The 18,869-nt window shown below is 40.9% G+C and overlaps 1 protein-coding gene across 2 annotated transcripts in view; it reads right to left on the minus strand.

The window, feature by feature from the left end:
• The window catches only part of GAS2 (growth arrest specific 2), a 159,423-nt gene that overhangs the window by 43,228 nt on the left and 97,326 nt on the right, over positions 1 to 18,869 (minus strand). For both annotated transcript variants that reach the window (XM_026664756.2, XM_087951103.1), the window contains exons 6-7: positions 15,447 to 15,591; positions 2,299 to 2,406 (exon numbers count right to left, since the gene is read on the minus strand). In XM_026664756.2, the coding sequence (XP_026520541.1) occupies positions 2,299 to 2,406; positions 15,447 to 15,591 (253 nt within the window). The remainder of the gene's footprint in view (positions 1 to 2,298; positions 2,407 to 15,446; positions 15,592 to 18,869) is intronic.

Here is an 18,869-nt window from a genome sequence, read left to right on the forward strand (position 1 = left end):
TTTCTGAGAAGTTTTCTAATGGAAGCGACGTTGATAACCTTTTGTTCAGAGCTGTTTGTGGTCCATAGTAAAATACATGGGAATATCCTATTGGCATTGAATATAAAACTAGGGTTAGGATTAAGTCTACTTGGAGTCATTGCCGAAATCTAATTCTAGGGATAGATTCATAGTGCTTTTTTTAGGAAAGCATCAGTGACAGCTTTTCTTCTGTTTGTGATCCACAGGGAAAATTCCATTACCATTAAAAATGAACTAGGTTTAGGATTAAGGGTTATGTAGATCTTAACATTCTAATAGCCTCTCAAGAAGCATTAAAAAGTTGGTACACTCATTTGCAACATTGATCTCCATGAGCCTTTAGAAACAGAATAATTATCAGTCATTGAGAAGTCCACCATCTGATCCTTTCACATGAGCTGAAATCTTGGACTACCAGGGTCCAAGTTATGTAGGATCTTATATATGCATCAAAATTTCATCCTAATAAAGACATCCATATTGTGGGTTTTGTAGACTAGCTCCTCATAAATGTCACCAATAGGACATTTAGCAAATGGAACAGGATCCTCATCCCTCCCCGCCAGATATGAAGATGTGACCTGAAAGGACTATTGGTAAATAAATCTCTGGATTTCTTCTACTGTCCTACCTGACATGAAAGCTGAGACCTTTTGACTCTATAATATTTGCTCTGTGAATAAGCTATGACCTCTTCTTAATCTCAGAACAGATCTCTTAATAACTTGATGGTTTATTACTGCTATTATTAATAAGTTTCATTGTTTCCATTTGTAATATGTTGTTAGTGCTTTAGTCTATTTTATATCACTTTCTTGTTTTGCTCTAAGTTGTTCCGAAGAACATGGAGGTAAAAAAGCAACAAATTCATACAAATGGAAATCAAAGAGAAGTTTACCATCTGAGCCTGGAATTTGCTAGAGTAGATGAATTACATTCCTTACAATGTTTATTACTGAAACATGTCTGAAGCATGTTTGAACATAAAATCACTAATCCATAGAAACACTACAAAAGTATGAAACTTGAAAAGTAATCCATTATTTTTCCTTTGGCTGTCAAGCAGACAAAATACATGGCCATGACTCTTATACATACTTAAAACGTATTCATTCACACAGCTAAAAGCACAAATAAATAAGGAAAATAGAATCTGAAATCAAAGTCCTTTAAAAACAACTGAAAATATTATGTCCAAAAATTACCTTGTATACAGTTCTCAGCCATCATATCTAAAATACTTTAAAATGGGAGCCTAAATATATGGTTTTGCCTTTATTCATTTTATTTTCATTCTTTATATTCTATTTTCCTTTACTGTAACTTCACTCTGCATTATTTGATTCTTACATTTTGACCTATCTCTATCTTGATATAGGATGCTACATCCAGTAATTAGTAACTTAAATAAATTTAATGTGCTTATTTATTTAATTAATGTAATAATTATATTAAAAATCAATAAATCTTTCACAGATTTTTCAAGAGAAAAGAATAGTATTTTTTATTTTCCATGAAGTAAAAAATGGAAAATACTCATGACTGTATCATAGTAGGAAGCAGTGGCCAACTTGTCCACATTCAGAAGCAGGATAAATAACATTTAGAAGACTACAAACTTGTAAGGTGCACTGAAAACTCAAAAAGGCAGGAAGGGAAGCAGAAGAATGTAATGTCAAACCATTTTCGAGCTAGCACCAAGAAAACCATAAAGTTGTATTTATGTAGTTACCAGGCGTTGAGCTCAAATTTATTTTTACCTTTACGCACAAGCATTGTAGGATCTAGAAGTGAGTATCTTGCAACAATGGATTAGGGATGAATGGATGAATAAGTAAAAGAAATTTTTCCCTCAACTGAGCTCAATGGTTGGTGCTTTCACGGACGTGTCTATAATTTTCTTCTTGACAATACACAAGTGGTTTGTTATTGGCTGATGCTGTGATTTTTGATCGATTGCTTTTGAAAACAATGTTCTAAAAGCAAACATGGCTAGAAGTTGATAATCACAGCAATCACATCGACAATATAATCTGAGCTAGAGCCTTATTTCAGACTGTTTTTGGGAGTGAGTGCTCAAGTATTCAGAAGACTAGGTAAAACTTTTGAGATGACATCCTGCTCACAGTCCCTTCAACACTGACTTTTTTATATGTCCTGCATAGCTCTTTATGATAGCACAGGTCACAAAACAGTTCTTTCATTATCATTTCTCTCACTCATTTGCTTACTTACCATATTTCATTTCACAAAAGGAACAGTAATTTTTTTTCTTACCCTGATGAAAAGGATCTTCTCTCCAACTCTGTACCTTCCCTGAGAAAGGCGCTCCACACAAAATTTACTAGGGCATTTACAAGGAGGGTCTTCTGAAATATGTTTGACCTGGGGAAAAAAGTTACAATTTCAATGTATTTTCTGCATTATTCTTCTATTAGATTATACACAGTGTCCTCTGTTAGAGATGGACTAATTTCCAAACTTTTTCAAATTGTACATCCATCTGAATTTATAGTCTTCACATTCTTACATTTCCCAACACAGGATTTCAATAGGCGTACCCACAGTTACAGGATCTCTTTTTTGGATACAGAGAGTTAATATAACATTACTCTGCATTGTTCCTATTAAAAGGAAGGTTAAGAATTAAGTCTTTCTCTCTCTCTCTCTCTCTTATTTTAGTCTGATGCATTCCTCCCTTCAGAGGTCTTCCAGAAAGAGCTAAGAGAGCTATTAAATGGGAAGTGAATTAGAACTGTTTTATCTACCATTTTATAATCTGATTACATCATGTCCTGTTATTTCCTTAACATCTTGACTTCCTCCATACAAGAAGAGGCCAAGTGGCATTCAAAAATGAGGAATACTAACTTGTTGCATCCTTTCAATAGCTTCACTGCAGATTTCTCAAACCCTGAACTTTAACTGCTGTAACTTTGTTGCTAATAATATATGAAAAATTATTTACAACTCTGCCTCTCAATCCAAAAAATGATGTGCCATTACATTCTGTATTATTAATATTTAAAATAAACACTGTCCTTGAGGTCTGGTCATTTGTTCAGGAATGCAGATTAAAAAAACAACAACCATGAAATTAGTTATTTTAATTCAAGTTTTTTCAGTAGAAGGTGTTCACAGAAGTTATTAAATATTGCTTCTGGAATTATTTCAAAGTGTGCTAAACCACACTAGCTACATACATAGAGAGAAAGATATTTTTGCTCATTATTTTGAGAAAGTCCTAAATTTTTATTTAGAGCCCTGGGGTTCTACTCTGTGGATGTCTCTGATTTTATGTTCTTAGTTTAAATGGTTAAAACTGAGTTGCCACTAATTGAAATTCAAAATGTAACATGTTAAGCTTCAAGGGTTGGAATATACTGTACTTATGTACACATGGGAAACATGCATGTTTACAATGGCAACTTTACACACACTGAGACACATACACTGGTATATACTCATAAGTAATTCAACACTCCTGAACATTGTATATTTTCACCCTCAGATGACCCAACTGCCTAGCAGACATGAGGCTGCTGGGCTTTTTGCCATTAATTTCAGGAAGAAATCATTCAACTAATGATTTCATTCAGTTGTTTCTTTTGTAATCATGTTGATCATCTGGTGATGGGAAGCATAGCAAAGTCTTCTGAGAGTGCCTTTATATCCGAGATCTGCATGTGAACTACTTAGAGAGGGCTGTAAAGCACTGTGAAGTGGTATATAAGTCTAAATGTTATTGCTAAATACAGAATGAAGACATAATTTTTCACATACTTAATTTTATATCTAAGCTTCAGATAAGGAAGTATTGATGCTGAGTTTTTTGGGACATAATTGAAAAATAGCTAATGCCACTAAGGATCTATAAAAACTGTCAGAACGAAAAATGCCAATGGCAGCTTTCAATACTGTTTAAGTATTTTGTGTTGCACATTTTTCCCCTTAATGACCCACCCATATAATTGCATTAAATTCACAATAAGTTGGAGTCTACTATTTTAGAAACCACAAGTAGGTGAAACACTGTTGAGCTGTGCTAATATTTAATATAACTAGAATTTCTAGTGAACTGAAAGAACAGAAACTTCATAGCAAACAAAAAGTTTTAGTTGACTTAATTCTTATCTGACATTCAAGTAAAACTGCTGATCAGCACGTGGAGGTATAACTTCTACATAACAAAGTGTTCCATGATGAAAATTGACCCAATGTGTTCGTGTCAAATAAAACAATAAAGTATTTCCTAAACATTTCACTTCAGCTTAATACTCTAGAGACCTTTGTAGATCTAATTTATAACCCAACAATGTGTAAAGGAAGATGGAGAACAAGATAAATACGTTGCTAAAAAAATAAAGATTGTGTTTTAAACTTTTTTGCATTCTTTTTTTTTAACAAAATGTATTTCTCAAATAAAAAGAATAAAAACAGCTTTACTGGATCAGACTAAAGGTGAGCTAATCCAGTTCTCAATTCCAGCCAATCATACAATCAACCACATAAGCAGGTCACCAAAACAAATATTCTATCACATATTTTATTCGTTCCATTTTAACAAGCCAGAAAATGTGCCTAGTATAAACAATGACTTCACTTTAACTAATCTTGTCCTAAACTTAACTCAACTGGAGTCTTGCTGCTATCACAGGGAGGGATTTATCATCTTGAATTCTTCACAATTGCTTGAATCTTGCACATTTCAGTAGGTTTCTTTATTTGCTTTTAGCCAAGCAAGGAAACAATCATATAATTTTATAACATGATGAATACATTCACCATCTGTATATCTCCATATAGGGGGTTCCAAAATGTGAGTGCATATGGTAGCAAAGGTGCCATTTTGAAGGATTTTCTGGAAGTTAAGTACATAAATCTGATGCCCTTTCATAACATCAAAGCTAACCTTGTTTCAATTTATTTTCAAAATCTCATCTCTGTCTTCAGAAAAAAAAAATCTAATATGAAGCCCATATACATTTTCAAACAAGTTCATCTGCAAAAGGAAACTATTGACATTAGGCATCATTTTCTAGGAGTATTTGCCACAAGAATAAAGAAAAGTCTTCTTTTTCTTTAAACGGCCTTCTTTCCATGGTTCACTGTCTAACAAACACATCAATGTTTCTTCTTTATTCTGTTGCTGTTTTACAAGTGGCATTCCTAGTACATCAACAACACACAGATAAGGTTTATCTAAGGGTTATCTTGATATATAATACATGTTGTAATGTGTATGTATGTATGCATGTATTAAATATATTAAAACTACACTGTTTAAAAACAAGAGAATTTCAAGAAGCTTATTGTCATACACCCCCCCTCCATCGGAGTCTGAATCAGAGGAGGAAGACAAATAGCCGTCAGGGGGAGACTGGCTCTGTTGGCTGTAGAGGAAATTGGGGAAGGGCAAAGTCAGGCTGGGCAGAGCAGGGAAGAGGTAGAACAAGGGAAGAGGGGGTTCGGAGGAAGTCCAAGGTCCACCCACTCTTCACCCTAGGGCACGCAGGGAAAAACAGAGAAGAGAGCAACATGGGTTGTGTGGCTTATGAGGGAGGAAAGGGCCCTGATTCCCTTCACAAGGCAACTTGGGGGGGAGTTTAAAGGAGAACCAGTTGGGAGGGGCATTTGTCAGGAACAAACGTTGAGTTTATCTTGTGTTGGCTGCAGTTATCTGAGTTCCTGGCATCCTCCCAACTGGTTTGATTTACTGCCTTGTTAATTAATATCTGGAACTCCATATCTTGCTCTGCCAGTTTTAATTACCTTATTTTGCCTTGTTGGATTTATAGTTTAAAGTTTTCAGTTTACAACGTTTGGACTGGAATATCTGCAGCCAAAGGCTAGTGCAGGTCCGTGGGAGAGTTTTTCTCCAGACCAGAAACTAACTGGATCAAAGGGGCAAAGTTGGAGCTAATAAAGGAATTCATTTTTATTCTCTGGCTGTGTTGCCTTTGTGCCACACCCTAGGTCATCACGCTTATAGTGCCATTCTCCAAAAAATAGTAAAACTGAAAAGAGATCACCTGAGAGTAATATAAATGTGCAATAGCTATAGTAATTCAATAATTTGGCCCAGATTAATGATATGTTTAGGATAGAGGTGTGAGAATGTCCTGAGACATCCAGCCTATTCAGACAGACTGTAGGGCTAAGTAAATTGCTAATTATACTGTGCCTAACCTCACACTCCAAAAGTGAAAATTCACATAAGTAGCAGATCTACATAAGTAATCATTTTCTTTGAGAATATAGTATTCACTGAATCCTTTCCCTCTCCTCTTTCTTCTATCTATTTGATTTAATACTATGTTCTGTTTTGATGCTGTTTGGTGGACAGAGACAAATCTTCTCCTTCACCTGGGTTGAACTATGTACTGAGGTTAAGATTGCCCAAATCATGTAGATGCATTTTAATTCAGCATGTATACGATCATTTTGTCTCCCAACTGCGTTAAGATAACCTAAAGGAATTTCCTAAAATAATAGCAACCATGGTGAAAGGGGCTGGATCTGGGAAGCACATTCAAAGTCAGGGTTCATTTCGGTTAAAATTATATACATAAAGACAGTTCTTCACTTACAGCCACAACTGAGCTCAAAATGTATGTTGCTAAGCAAGATAAGTGAGTTTAAATAAGTGAGTTTTGCACCATTTACAACCTTTCTTGCCACAGTTGTTAATCGTTGCAGTTGTTATAGTTAGTACCAAAGTTGTTAAGTGAATCTGGCTTCCCCATTGACAGAGAGTGACAAATGATGGTCATATGACCCCACAACACTGCTGCCGTCATATATGCATGCCAATTGCCAAGTGTCCAAATTTTGATCATGTGACCATGGGGATGCTTGCAAGCATGAAAAATGGTAACCAGTCACTTTTTTCAGTGCTGATGTAATTTCAAATGATCACTAAACAAATGGTTGTAAATCAAGGACCACCTGTATTCTAAAGTGAAATAGGGAGTTCTGCATATTAGAGACATGTCTAGGTAGCTTTATTTTTGTTTTCTTGCTATTCTATGAATGATGGAGATCATAAGAAAGAATCATCTCTTATATTAACTCTCCCTTTCTACCTGTAACTCCTCAGATAGGAAGTGTTTTATTTTTATCTCCTAGAGCAGGGGTCCCCAACCGCTGGTCCGTGGACCGATACCGGTCCGCGGAACAAGTCTTACTGGGCCGCTGGTTGCTGGCGCCGCCATCTTTTTGGTAAAAAGTGCTTCCGGTGAGCTTTTCCGGTAGAAAGCTCACTGGAAGCACTTTTTCATCAAAAGATGGCGGCGCCTTGCTTTCAGTGAGCTTTTCCGGTAGAAAGCCATTTCTACCGAAAAGCTCACCGAGCGCTGGCGCCGGCATCTTTTCGTCAAAAAGATGGCGGCGCCCAGTTGATGCCGGTACCGGGCCGCGGCGCCCAGCTGATGCCGGTACCGGGCCGCGGCGTCAAAAAGGTTGGGGATCACTGTCCTAGAGGCAGCATGACCATGCTAGCAGGAGCGATGGGACTTACAGTGCAAATTCTTAGCAGGCAGTAAGTTGGGAAAGGCTACTTCATATTTCTGTTTTTGTCCTCCTTTTTTCCTCTCCTGTAAGAATAATGGCTTTTCATTGCTACAAACTAACTTTTGCCTCTATTCTTCTCTGACAGCCATAGTGAGAGAGTTTGAAAAGTTAAAGACACAGGAAGGGGGGAAAGTGCTGATCCTAAGAAAGTTTGCATTTCAAAAAATGATACACCAAATTCCATCTGTTCATTATGGCTCTTACATGACACAGGGGCTTTTAAGGAGTGCTTTGTAATTCCCAGGTGGGTAGCTACACTTCTACCGTGAGAGATAGGAGTTGCCATAGAAACAGGTTCTTTTAAAAATGTCGTTCTTACTTTCCCATTTAACTCTTCGTTCTCTAGAACATGGTTTATTGTGTTCTGCATGTATAAGAGAAGACTGACCTGTGAACTGAACAGCAAGTATTATTCTATTAGGATAAATACTCAAATTAGCTGATGAAGAAAGTCCTAGATTTCAAGGCTGTTTTAGAGAGATGAAGAGAAAAAGAGGAAACCTTAACACCCTGAACCCACTGCCAGGTAGATTCAAAATATGGATCTATTGTAAGCTCTTAGTCATTCTATTCAAAACTCTGCATGATCTCAGACTCTCTTCATCGCTCCAAATAAATGGGCATTGGTAGAAGTTACCCTGAATGCCCTTTCTATCTATGCTGCGAGAGAGCCCAGGATGGGTTGACTCCTTCCTATGACGTCATTTAGCTGAGTCTGTACTAAGATATAAAAGCCAGACCCCGGAAGTTACCCCAGCTTTGGCAAAGATACTTGACAGACTGAAAGGTGTCTCTGAAAGCACAAATGAATACAGAAATATGACTTACCCTCTCCGGACGAATTAAGGGAGGGGCTAGGCTCTCTCGCAGCACAGATAGAAAGAGCATTCAGGGTAACTTCTACCAATGCCCCATTCTCCTCCATGCTGCATTGAGAGCCCAGGATGGGACATACCAAAGCTTGCATGTCCATGGGTGGGTCCTCGTCCGGCTCATCACACCAACTGTTGAACCACTTGTTGAAGCACCTGTCTGCCGAAGGCTGCAGTTGCCGAGGCAAAGACATCCAGACAGTAGTATCTGATGAAAGGAGACGGAGATGTCCACGTGGCCATACGACAGATCTCCTCCAAGGGTGCTTGGGTCGCCCAGGCAGCCGGTGGCCGCGTTTCTGGAAGAGTGCACCATCAGACCTCGAGGAACCAGAAGGGCCACAGCTTTGTAGGCCTGCTCAATGCAAGATCTGACCCACCTGCTAATAGTAGGAGAAGAGGCCTTGTGCCCAAGTGAGAAGGGAAAAGGAAACAAAATGGCTTCAGACTTCCTGAAGGAGGAAGTGTGCTTAATGTATATTCTAAGAGCCCTTGCTACGTCTAGCGTGTGCCACTGCTGTTCTAAGTCATGGTGCGGGAGGGGGCAGAAGCCAGGCAACATAATGTCCTGGGACCTGTGGAACAGGTGTTAACCTTTGGAAGAAATGAGGGGTCCAGACCGAGGACAACCCTATCATCGTGAAAGGAACAAAGATCCTGTCTGATGGAAAGAGCAACAAGCTCGGATACCCGCCTGGCTGAAGTGATGGAAATGGGGAACACTACCTTCAGAGTCAGGAAACGGAAAGACAATGTTCTAAGGGGTTCAAAGGGGGGCTTCGTAAGGGCATTAAGGACCTCATGAAGATCCCAGGAAGGATACCTATGAACCACAGGGGTGCAGGTTGGAAGTCCCCTTTCAAAATAACTTCCTGACTGAAGGGTGATGGGATAAAGAAGGAAGCGAACCCCATGAAAGAACCAAGGAGAGGGCCTCAACCTGCCTGCGTAAGGAGTTGGGGGCCAAACCTTTCTACAGATCGTGCTGAAGGAATCTAAGAACCTCTGCCAACTGGGCTGAAACTCTTGGGAAGGGCCTTCCAGGTGGCATCACAGATGCTCCTTGTAGAAGGTTTGCGAGATGCCAGGATAGTGATGATGACCCTTTCAGGAAGATCAGCCACCCCTAGATGCTACCGCCCAAGTGCCACATGGTCAGCTTGAGGCACAAGGGCTCTGGGTGGAGCAGAATCCCCTGATGAAGGGAGGTTAGATGGGCTGGGATCCTCCAAGGAGAAGCCCCCGATAGGTTGACCAGGTCCGCAAACCAGGGTGTCCTTGGCCAATAGGGTGTCAGGAGGAGGAGCTCCGCTCATTCCTCCAACATCTTCCAAATTACTGCTGGAATGATGGGAAGCGGGGGAAAGGCATAGAGGAGACTTTTGGGTCATCTGCACCAAAGAGCATTGGTCCTCTTAGCTCCCTGGCAAGGAAACCTAGTGAAGAATCTGGTGACCTGGACAATTTGAGGAGTGGAGAAGAGATCCACCACCGGCGTTCCGAATCTGAGGGAAAGGTCCCTGAATAGAGACGGAGGAATGGACCATTCTGCCTGGTCGACTAGGCTCCTGCTGAGCCTGTCAGCCTGGGAGTTGTCGATACCGGAGATGTGGTCCACCAAGTTTGACAACAGGTGTTTCTCTGCCCACAACACCAACCATAACGCCTCTCCCATGAGGGCTCTGGACCTAGTCCCCCCTTGCCGGTTGACATGAGCTATGGCGGCCATGTTGTCCATAAGGACTAGAACATGAGAGCCGGTCACTGAGTGCCTGAAATGCTTGAGAGCTAGAAAAATGGCTCTGAGCTTTAGCCAATTTATGGGAAGGGCCAGCCCTGACCTGGACCAATGTCCTGAGCTATCTGGCCCTGCATATGGGACCCCCAACCCAGGAGGCTGGCATCGGTGGTTATCACTAGCCTGTCTGGGACCCTGAAAGGGAGTCCCTTCTAGATTAACGGGGAACGCCACGAATTGAGAGATCTCCGGATTTGTGGTGGGAGCGGGACCTTGATGGATGAGAGGCTGGTTCCTGTTCATTGGTAGGGAAACAGGAACCATTGGAGTGGACGGGAGTGGAAAAATCCGTGGCTCTGGAGATATGACAGGGTAATTTGCAGATCCCGATGGGCTGCATGGATGGAGGAGGATAGAATCAAAATGTCGTCCCAGTAGCATTGGATCCTCACTGGAACAGAACGCAGAGATGCCATCAATGCCGCCAGAACCTTCGTGAAGACCCTTGAAGCTGATGAGAGGCCGAAGGGAAGTGCTTGATACTGGTAATGGGTATTCTGATAACAGAAACGGAGAAACTGGCGATGATGAGGCCAAAAGGGGATGTGGAGGAAGGCTCCATGAGATCAATGGAAGAGAGGAGATGACCCTCCCAAACGCTCTCTAAAATAGAATGCAGAGTCTGCATTTTAATTTGTCTGTATTTTACAAATTGGTTGAGAATTTTTAGATCCAGGATGGTTCACCACCACCCCTGAGGCTTTGGGAACGATGAAAAGGCAAGAGTAAAGCTCATGTCCCCATTGAGAGGGGGGAACAGGTTGAATAGATCGGATTTCAAGAAGGTGCTGAATGGCCTGTTTCATGAGGTCTTGCCTTGAAATGTCCCGAGAGACAGGCCAGCTCAAAAAAAATTTTTTTTCTTTTTCCCCCTTTTGGGGGTGGCATTAAGAAGTCCAATTGTAACCCTGACCTAATAGTGCAGAGCACACAGGCATCCGTCGTTGACTCCTCCCATTTGGAGGCAAAGAAGGCTAGATAACCTCCTATGGGTGGGAGAATGAGGGATTACTTAGAGCGACAGAAGGAATGACCCCCCCCCCAAAGGGCTGTTTACCAGTAGAAGGTTGTTGCCTGCCAGATGTTTCTGCACGTTGGTCTTGACGTTGGGACTATGGACTCTGAGACTGGGGAAAGCGGGATGAGGTCTCCGCTCAAAAGGCAGGAGGGTGATAAGGAGATGGGCGATAGTCGGCTCTCTTCCCAGAAGAAGAGAGAATCTTACATTTGTCTCTGGTTTCAATGCGATAAGGTTCCAGAGCATCGCCAAAAAGCTTATCGCCCGCGAATGGAACTGAAGCCAGCTTCCATTTACGTCATGACTCCGCCTGCCAATTTCTGAGCCATAACTGTCTTTTTGCTGCTACTGAAGATGCCATGGCCCTAGATGCAAATTTGGCAGAATTGATAGTGGCATCTGCAGTGAATTCCACCACTGCGATAATCTTATTAAGGTCTTGGTGAGACCAAAGGTCAGATGTAGGCAATCTAATCTGGAGTTGGTGCAGCCACCGTATGGATGCCCTCATGAAAAAAGGATGCTGCTGTTGAAGGCCGAACAGCCCATGAATGTCAACAGAAAGCACTGTCAGGGCATTGTCCAGGGCTGCGCTGATGTTATAGAAACGCTTATCCAGAGAAGATGGGTGAGGACCTGCCGAAGGAGAAGCGCACTGTTCCTTGACCATGACCAGGAGCAAAGTGGGAGAAGGCAAAACCCCTGCATGCACTACAGGCTTGGAGAAGAGTGTGTCTCCCTGGCTAGAGGGATTTCCTTGTGGCTCGGGAGCCACTTCCTCTGGCAACAGCTTGGCAGTGACCAAGGCCTTGCTGAGTAATGGCCTGAAGAGAGAAGGATTGAAGACCAATGCAGAGGATGTCTGCTCTGGGCGAGAGTCCTCTTCCTCTGAAAGATTTTGGTCAAAGGTCTCGCCCTAAATCAGGGTGATGAGGCAGGGAACTTATAGATTGAGAAGGGAGAAGGGCCTGAGAATTCAAGAATTTGCTTGAAGCCTTCAGCCAATCCCTGCCTAATGGCCAATGAGACAACATCTTGGATATTCCCTGCTCTATGCTCAAAGGTAGAGGCAGAAAGCCGAAGGCCCACTGCTGTGGAAATGAAGGTGGCTTCAGGCCTAGATTGAGAAGAGGTTCAAGGCCTGGAGGGAAGGAGAGGAGCATAGGGCCCAGAAGCCTGTTGGAAATAAGGCCCAGATCTGCTTAGATCCTGAGGATCATATTGTACTGCCAAAGCCTCAGGAGACCAGGATGGAGGATAGAAAGGCTCGAGATAACTTCTCCTTCCCTGGGAGGGCTTGGCTGGGGCCCACGGGTATCACCTGAAACCTTCTGTAACTGCACTCCTGTTGAATAGTTCTGTTGAACTGCCTCTCTAGGGCAGCATGTCTGCGCTTTTCTGCCCTCAACTCAACCCGAGTTGCCTTCTTAGAGGCTAGAGCCTTAGCTCTGATTTTAGCAGCCACCCCCCCTCTGGACCGATTGGGTGCGTTGCCTACGTCTTTTTCTCTTATTGGCTTAAGAGACTGCTCCACTATAGGGGAAAGCTCTGCCTGACCCTTATCTTGCTCCATTATAGAATAAAAGGCTCTTGCGATGGAAAGAAACTGTTTGTAAATTTTTCTATTAAGCCCCTTAGGGTATAAATGGCCCCTGGGCTTACAATATGGCCACTCACCTCGTGGTGGAAGGCATCAATCCAAGATGGCCACTGACTATGGGAAACAGGCTCCAAGATCGATGAATCGCTCCTTAGGCTATAAAGAGCCCCGAGCAAAGTCAGCAAAGGAAAGGGCAGCCTCTGGCCACATGATCAGCTGGCTGACGCTGTTATCGGTTTGCCAATCGCTTTTTAGACCGCTCAACCTGCAGGCATGGGGGAGGTCTACAGACACTGCCCAACTTGCCTGAACAGCACTCTGGCAATGCTGCTCCCAACGTTGCAGGAGAGAGAGAGAGCCCTGCTCTCCTGGAAGAGCAGCTGTCCAGATCCTAGAAGCTGCTGAAGCGAGGAAAAAAGGTACTGAAGATCGCTGGTGAGTGCTGTCTACAGAACCTCAGCTGGCTGACGCTGTTATCGGTTTGCCGATCACTTTTTACGACTGCTCAAACCGCAGGCATGGGGGAGGTCTACAGACGCTGCCCAACTTACCTGAACAGTGCTCTGGGAACGCTGCTCCCAACGTTGCAGGAGAGAGAGCCCTGCTCTCCTGGAAGAGCAGCTGCCCTGGGAGCTGCTTGAAGCAAGGAAAAAAGGTACTGAAGATCGTTGGTGAGTGCTAACTAACAGAACACTTTCAGAGACACAGCTACTGACTGAAAGAAACTGAGTGAAAAGCTGGGGTAACTTCCGGGGACTGGCTTTTATATCTTATTACAGACTCAGCTAAATGACATCATAGGAAGGAGTCAACCCATCCTGGGCTCTCGATGCAGCATGGAGGAGAATTGCCTGTACTTCTGCAATTCCACTTTCCATTTTTCAAAGCTCTTCAGCGTCCCAAAAGAGGATTGCTTGTTATTTAAATGTTCTAAGTTGATCCCTGAACACCTATTAGACACCATATCCTTTAAAATCCTATTCAATACCTTCTTAAAGGAACATTGAAGCACATTTCTTGAGATGCTAACTAGTTATATTGGGCTTATATTAGGAGCCTTCATGTCTCCAGTCCATATAAGCAATGAAGTCCATCACATTTGACGGCCACTACCTGGGGGAATTGCTTTACAGATCTTGTTAACAAAGTTACTCCGTTTTCTTTTTTTCTGCTGCTTCTGTTTTTTTAAGCCTTCCATAGAACCACCTGCTTCATTCTCTGTAAAATGCCATGCAAACTGACATAGACAGCAACAGAATATTGGGCTAGATCAGGGGTGTCAAACTCAAGGCCTGTGGGCCAGATCCTGCCCATTAGATGCTTAGATCTGGCCCATGGGACTGCCCTGGAAAGAGCGAAGGACCCACAGCAAAAATGGAGCTCCAGAGCCCTCCTGAGTGCAGCCCTCCTGAGCTCCATTTTCATTGGCAGAGGGTTGCAAGAGGCTGTTACAGCTGGAAACGGACCTCAGGAGCCCATTTTTTGCTGGCAGAGCACTTGGGCCACCACAGGAGCCCCCAACACAAGTGACATGGAGCTGACTATGCCCATCCTGGCCATGCCCCCCACCCTCAAGGTCAAACACCCTCATGCAACCCTCAATGATGCAACCCTCAATGAAATATAGTTTGACACCCCTGGATTAGATAGTCCAGTGGTATAAAGGCCTGATTCAATGTCAATCAGTTAATAATATTAAATAATGAACAAAATTTTAAAAGGTACGTGTTCAACTCTAGGGGGATGGTGCTCATCTCTGTTTCTTAACTGAGAGACCCAGCATTCTCTGAAGACATTTTCATGGTGCTATGGCCAGCATGACTATATGCTGAGGCACACTGAACACTGTAACCTTCCCATCCAAATGGTACCTATTTATCTATTCACATTTGCATGCTTCCAAACTAATACCTCAGCTTGCTCTCTTTTGAGTTTTAAAAACATGAAAAAGATCTGGGATGAATAAAGTAACTAGAATCCTATTACTGTGTCTCTCATCTCCAATATCTATATTTCAGCATATTTGAAAAGTGACTCTGTATATATACCTTGAATGACCAAGTCCCTGAATCTTACTGTTAGGATCCTTGGTAGAAAACAGCCTTTAACATCCTGTGAGAAAATATGTCTGTATTCGTCCTCTTATTCCTTATTCCCTTTCTTTTATAATTTTATTGCATTGTACTTTGTTTGCCTTCACTGTACATCACTGAGGTAGTTTGAAGTTGGGCAATGCTTCCATTCCAGCAGTAACAAATGGTTCCATATTATAAAAACTTCACTGTGCCTTACCGTTATCAACATGTTTTTAATCAATCCCTCATTTGAACTAAATTTCCACTAAGTTCCTAGATGTGTTTATTCAGTTTACTACTGTGAATTACTATTTATGTATATGCTATTCAAATTTGGAAAAAAATACTTATGAATCAGAATCATGTAAGCCTAAGATGTGTAGAGCTGCAGCTTTCAGAATTCCCAAATAGTACTATCAAATGTTTTAGATTGGAGGAAGCTGAAGTTGAATAAATAAAAGTTCTAAGAAGTATAACAAAACAAACTTACTGCATCATCCAGGAGTTTTCCTGTGCTCTTTTTGCCAGGTGACTTTGTCGGAGAAGGGGAAGGAGAAGGAAGAGGAGTTGAAAGTGTTTCTTCTTGTTCAATCTCTTTCTCCAGCTTTATCAATCCAGAAGGCTCTACACCAAACCTTTTAAAAGGATAAATTGAATCCTGGACTTATAAAACAGTTACCTCATAGTGACATCAGTTGCTGAAAATTGTGAAAAACCAACCTCTAAACATCACATTAAAAATTCTTGCTTAAAATAAATCCTGAAGCCTGTATTTAGTTCTAAGGGTAGGCCTGAGGAAAAGCAACCACTGTATTAGCATTAACACATAATACATCAACATTACCATTTAATTTTGGACTTCAGGAACAGCATTATATTTTATTTATACAGTCCTGAATTTACTGATATAGAGCTTCTGAATTGTCCTTCTTCATAGAAGGCTGTTCCAAACAATTCCATCATTAGAGATGAGTCTTTTCCTATGACCCACAATGCCATCACTAGTTGCATGGGATCATGACATAAACTCAAGTGAATACCAGCTTGAATAGCTGGTCAATAGAGAAAAGCTGTTTTGCACCAACCAATGTCACTACTGATTGTTCCAATTTCCAAATGATTTGAAATGGTTAGAACAATCCGAACCATTCAAGCAAATTGAAATAATAAAGATGTGTGGTTTTAATGGCTGATCATCTGGAAGTACCATTGGTCAAAAGGCACAACTTACACATATTGCAGCATTAATTGCATAACTGGTCTTGTTTCATTATACAAAGCTATTGGGCATGCTCCCATTCTTTCTGGGATTAAGGAGCAATTCAAAGCCTTAAGAAGATTTTCCCCTTTCAGATTTTCCAAAAATATTGATGCTCAGAATTACTAGCCATTATGCAGAAAAGAAGACAGTGACATTTTGGAAAAGACAAGGCTGGCTTCTGGTTTGGATCTCTTCAGCAACAGACCGAAATCCACGATCATGTGCAGTTTCAATTTGTGCTCACCCCTGGAGTGCCCCGATCCTTTGGATTTGGGGCTGAAGCCACCCTGTAGAGGTGGTGAAGAGGGGGGAGATTGCTAGCCGAGTGGAGGGGAGCAGCATCTCTCCTCCTTGGCTGGTCTAAACTCCCTTCCCCAAAAGCGGTTGCAACGGTGGTCAGAAATGGCCATCTCAAAGAAGAACCCGACTGGATAAGATTGTGCAGGAGGAAGACAAAGAGGAAAGCAGGACAGACCGGGCTAAACAACAGAGAACATCTAAGCAAGGTACCTGAATCTAAAAATACCTAGAGGGATACTTCTGAAAGAAGATCTTTAAGCGGCGAAGGAGAGAGAAAAGGAGGTTAAAACCCCTTTTTTAACCTTTATATTGACAATTACAAATGGTATGGAAAGAAATTTATATTAATCTATTTTGACGCTAATAGGCAACCTTAAGCTGAAATCTAAGTGTCAAAAGGAGAATAAAGATTTTTTCTTGATCATTTTAAAGCCCTAAAAAGGAGAAGAGTGGAGGCAAAAGGGTGGGACTTGGAATAATGGAAAAATGGAGTGCCACCTGGAAAAATAAAGAGGATTAACAGTGAAACTTTGAAAAGACTCCCGAGGATACATTGTAACTGAAATCTTATTAAAAGATACAGTAACCCACGGAAAGGAAAAGTAAAGGAAAGAAACAAGAAGGAACAGTCTGGGATCATTTGGTGATTTTAAAAAAAAGTTTTTGGCATTGGTTTTTTCTTTCTTTTTCTGTTTTTACTTAAAGACAATCGGGTGGTTGTTCAAAAGTGTTTAAAATGCCATTACTCCTGGAGGAATTGAAGATGAGTCTTAAAAAACAGAAAAAAGATGCAGAAAGGGGAGGAAGATCCTTTGGCTTCGTATTTGAATTTTTTGAAATGGAGATCCTAAAGTATGAAAAGCAAAAGGAAAAGCTTCAAGAGCAAGAAGGGCAGGACAAAGAAGAAGCCATTTTCAATGATCAAATAATGCAAAGTGTGGTAATAAGGAGAAAAAGGGGGAAAGGAGTTAAAAGTTTGAGATCAAAGGAAACAGCCAAAAAGAAAAATAGTCTGAAAAAGAAGTATAACAGCAAGGAGAAGCAGAAAAGAAAACTACAGAAGGGAAAATTAGAGAGAGAAGGGTATAAAAAACGGGATGAGAAAAAGGGGGGAAGATAGAAAGGGAAAGAACTTATGAGGGACCAAAACAGGAAATAAAGAAAAAGGGGAAACGTACTAGGATTAAAGGTATTTGCTCAGCTAGAAAACACAGAGACAATGGTTAAGTTAAATTAAGTTAAAAGTGAGGATTCTGCAAAGGTACAAAATATAGTGTTGTGACAGTAGATACTGTAATGAGTTAGAAATGAAATAAGTAAAGAATCTATGAGATAAAACTGTATTGTTATGTAATGGTATGTTTATTTATAATTAATGCAATAATAAAGAAGAGAGGGAAACATTGCAATTGTTTCTAAAGATTGATAAAATATTGAAAAGAAATGTGAAAGTTTTATAAGGAAATTTATACCAGTTATTAGAATGAATTTGAATAATTATTTTGCTTATTAATAATAAATAATTTATATGATAAAACTGTATGACTATCCAATGGTATGCTTATTAACAGTTAAGTAATAATGAAGAAGGGAGGAAAACATTTCAATTGTTCTTAAAGATTGATAGATATTGAAAAGAAACATAAAAGATTTACAAGGTTCATACCTGTACTAGAATGATTTTGAATAACTATTTTGTTTATTAATGTTTATATACATATATATATATATATGTTTATTTATATATATAAATGTTTATATATATATATATAAGATGAGATTCTGCCGAAACGTTGCTACAACTTTAAAAGCACAACTATGACGTGGGAAAATACCCGAACAAAGCTGAATAACATACATGTAAGCACCCGCGAAAACTTAAGAAAACATATATGCCATCATCAGGCTTCTGTATTGTGTTCGTCTGTGAGTCAGACTTTTACAGTTGTTTCAGTTTTAAATTTGGGGCTAGCCTATTGCTGTACCAGAATGGTTTTTTCTTCATCTTGATTGGTTGGGAGTCTTGGTCTGTGTTTATTGGTCTTGGAGTTTGCTGTGTTCTGCTTGATTGGTGTTTCTAACATCTTCTGTCTGTTTTGTGGCTTTTGTGTGTGTGTGTGTGTCTTGATTTGCTGGCAACATTGTGTTCCTGTATTGGAGGCTTTTAGTGCAGCTTGGCTCCGAGTAAATGGAAGGCTATCATTTGTTAGGAAGCTAGGTTTCATCTGGGTGCCTGGTTGGGGTGTGTTTGAGCTGGAGGTATCAGGGGGGATCTGTTTGTGCCCAGGTATTTGCCTAGCTAGTGGTGTGGATATTTTTTTGTTTGTGAGTGCAGGCTTCAAAATAATTGAC

Source organism: Notechis scutatus, chromosome 1 (assembly GCF_049901735.1).
Source record: "Notechis scutatus isolate UNSWTSFEM ecotype Mainland chromosome 1, rNotScu1.2, whole genome shotgun sequence".
Classification (NCBI taxonomy): Eukaryota; Metazoa; Chordata; class Lepidosauria; order Squamata; family Elapidae; genus Notechis; species Notechis scutatus.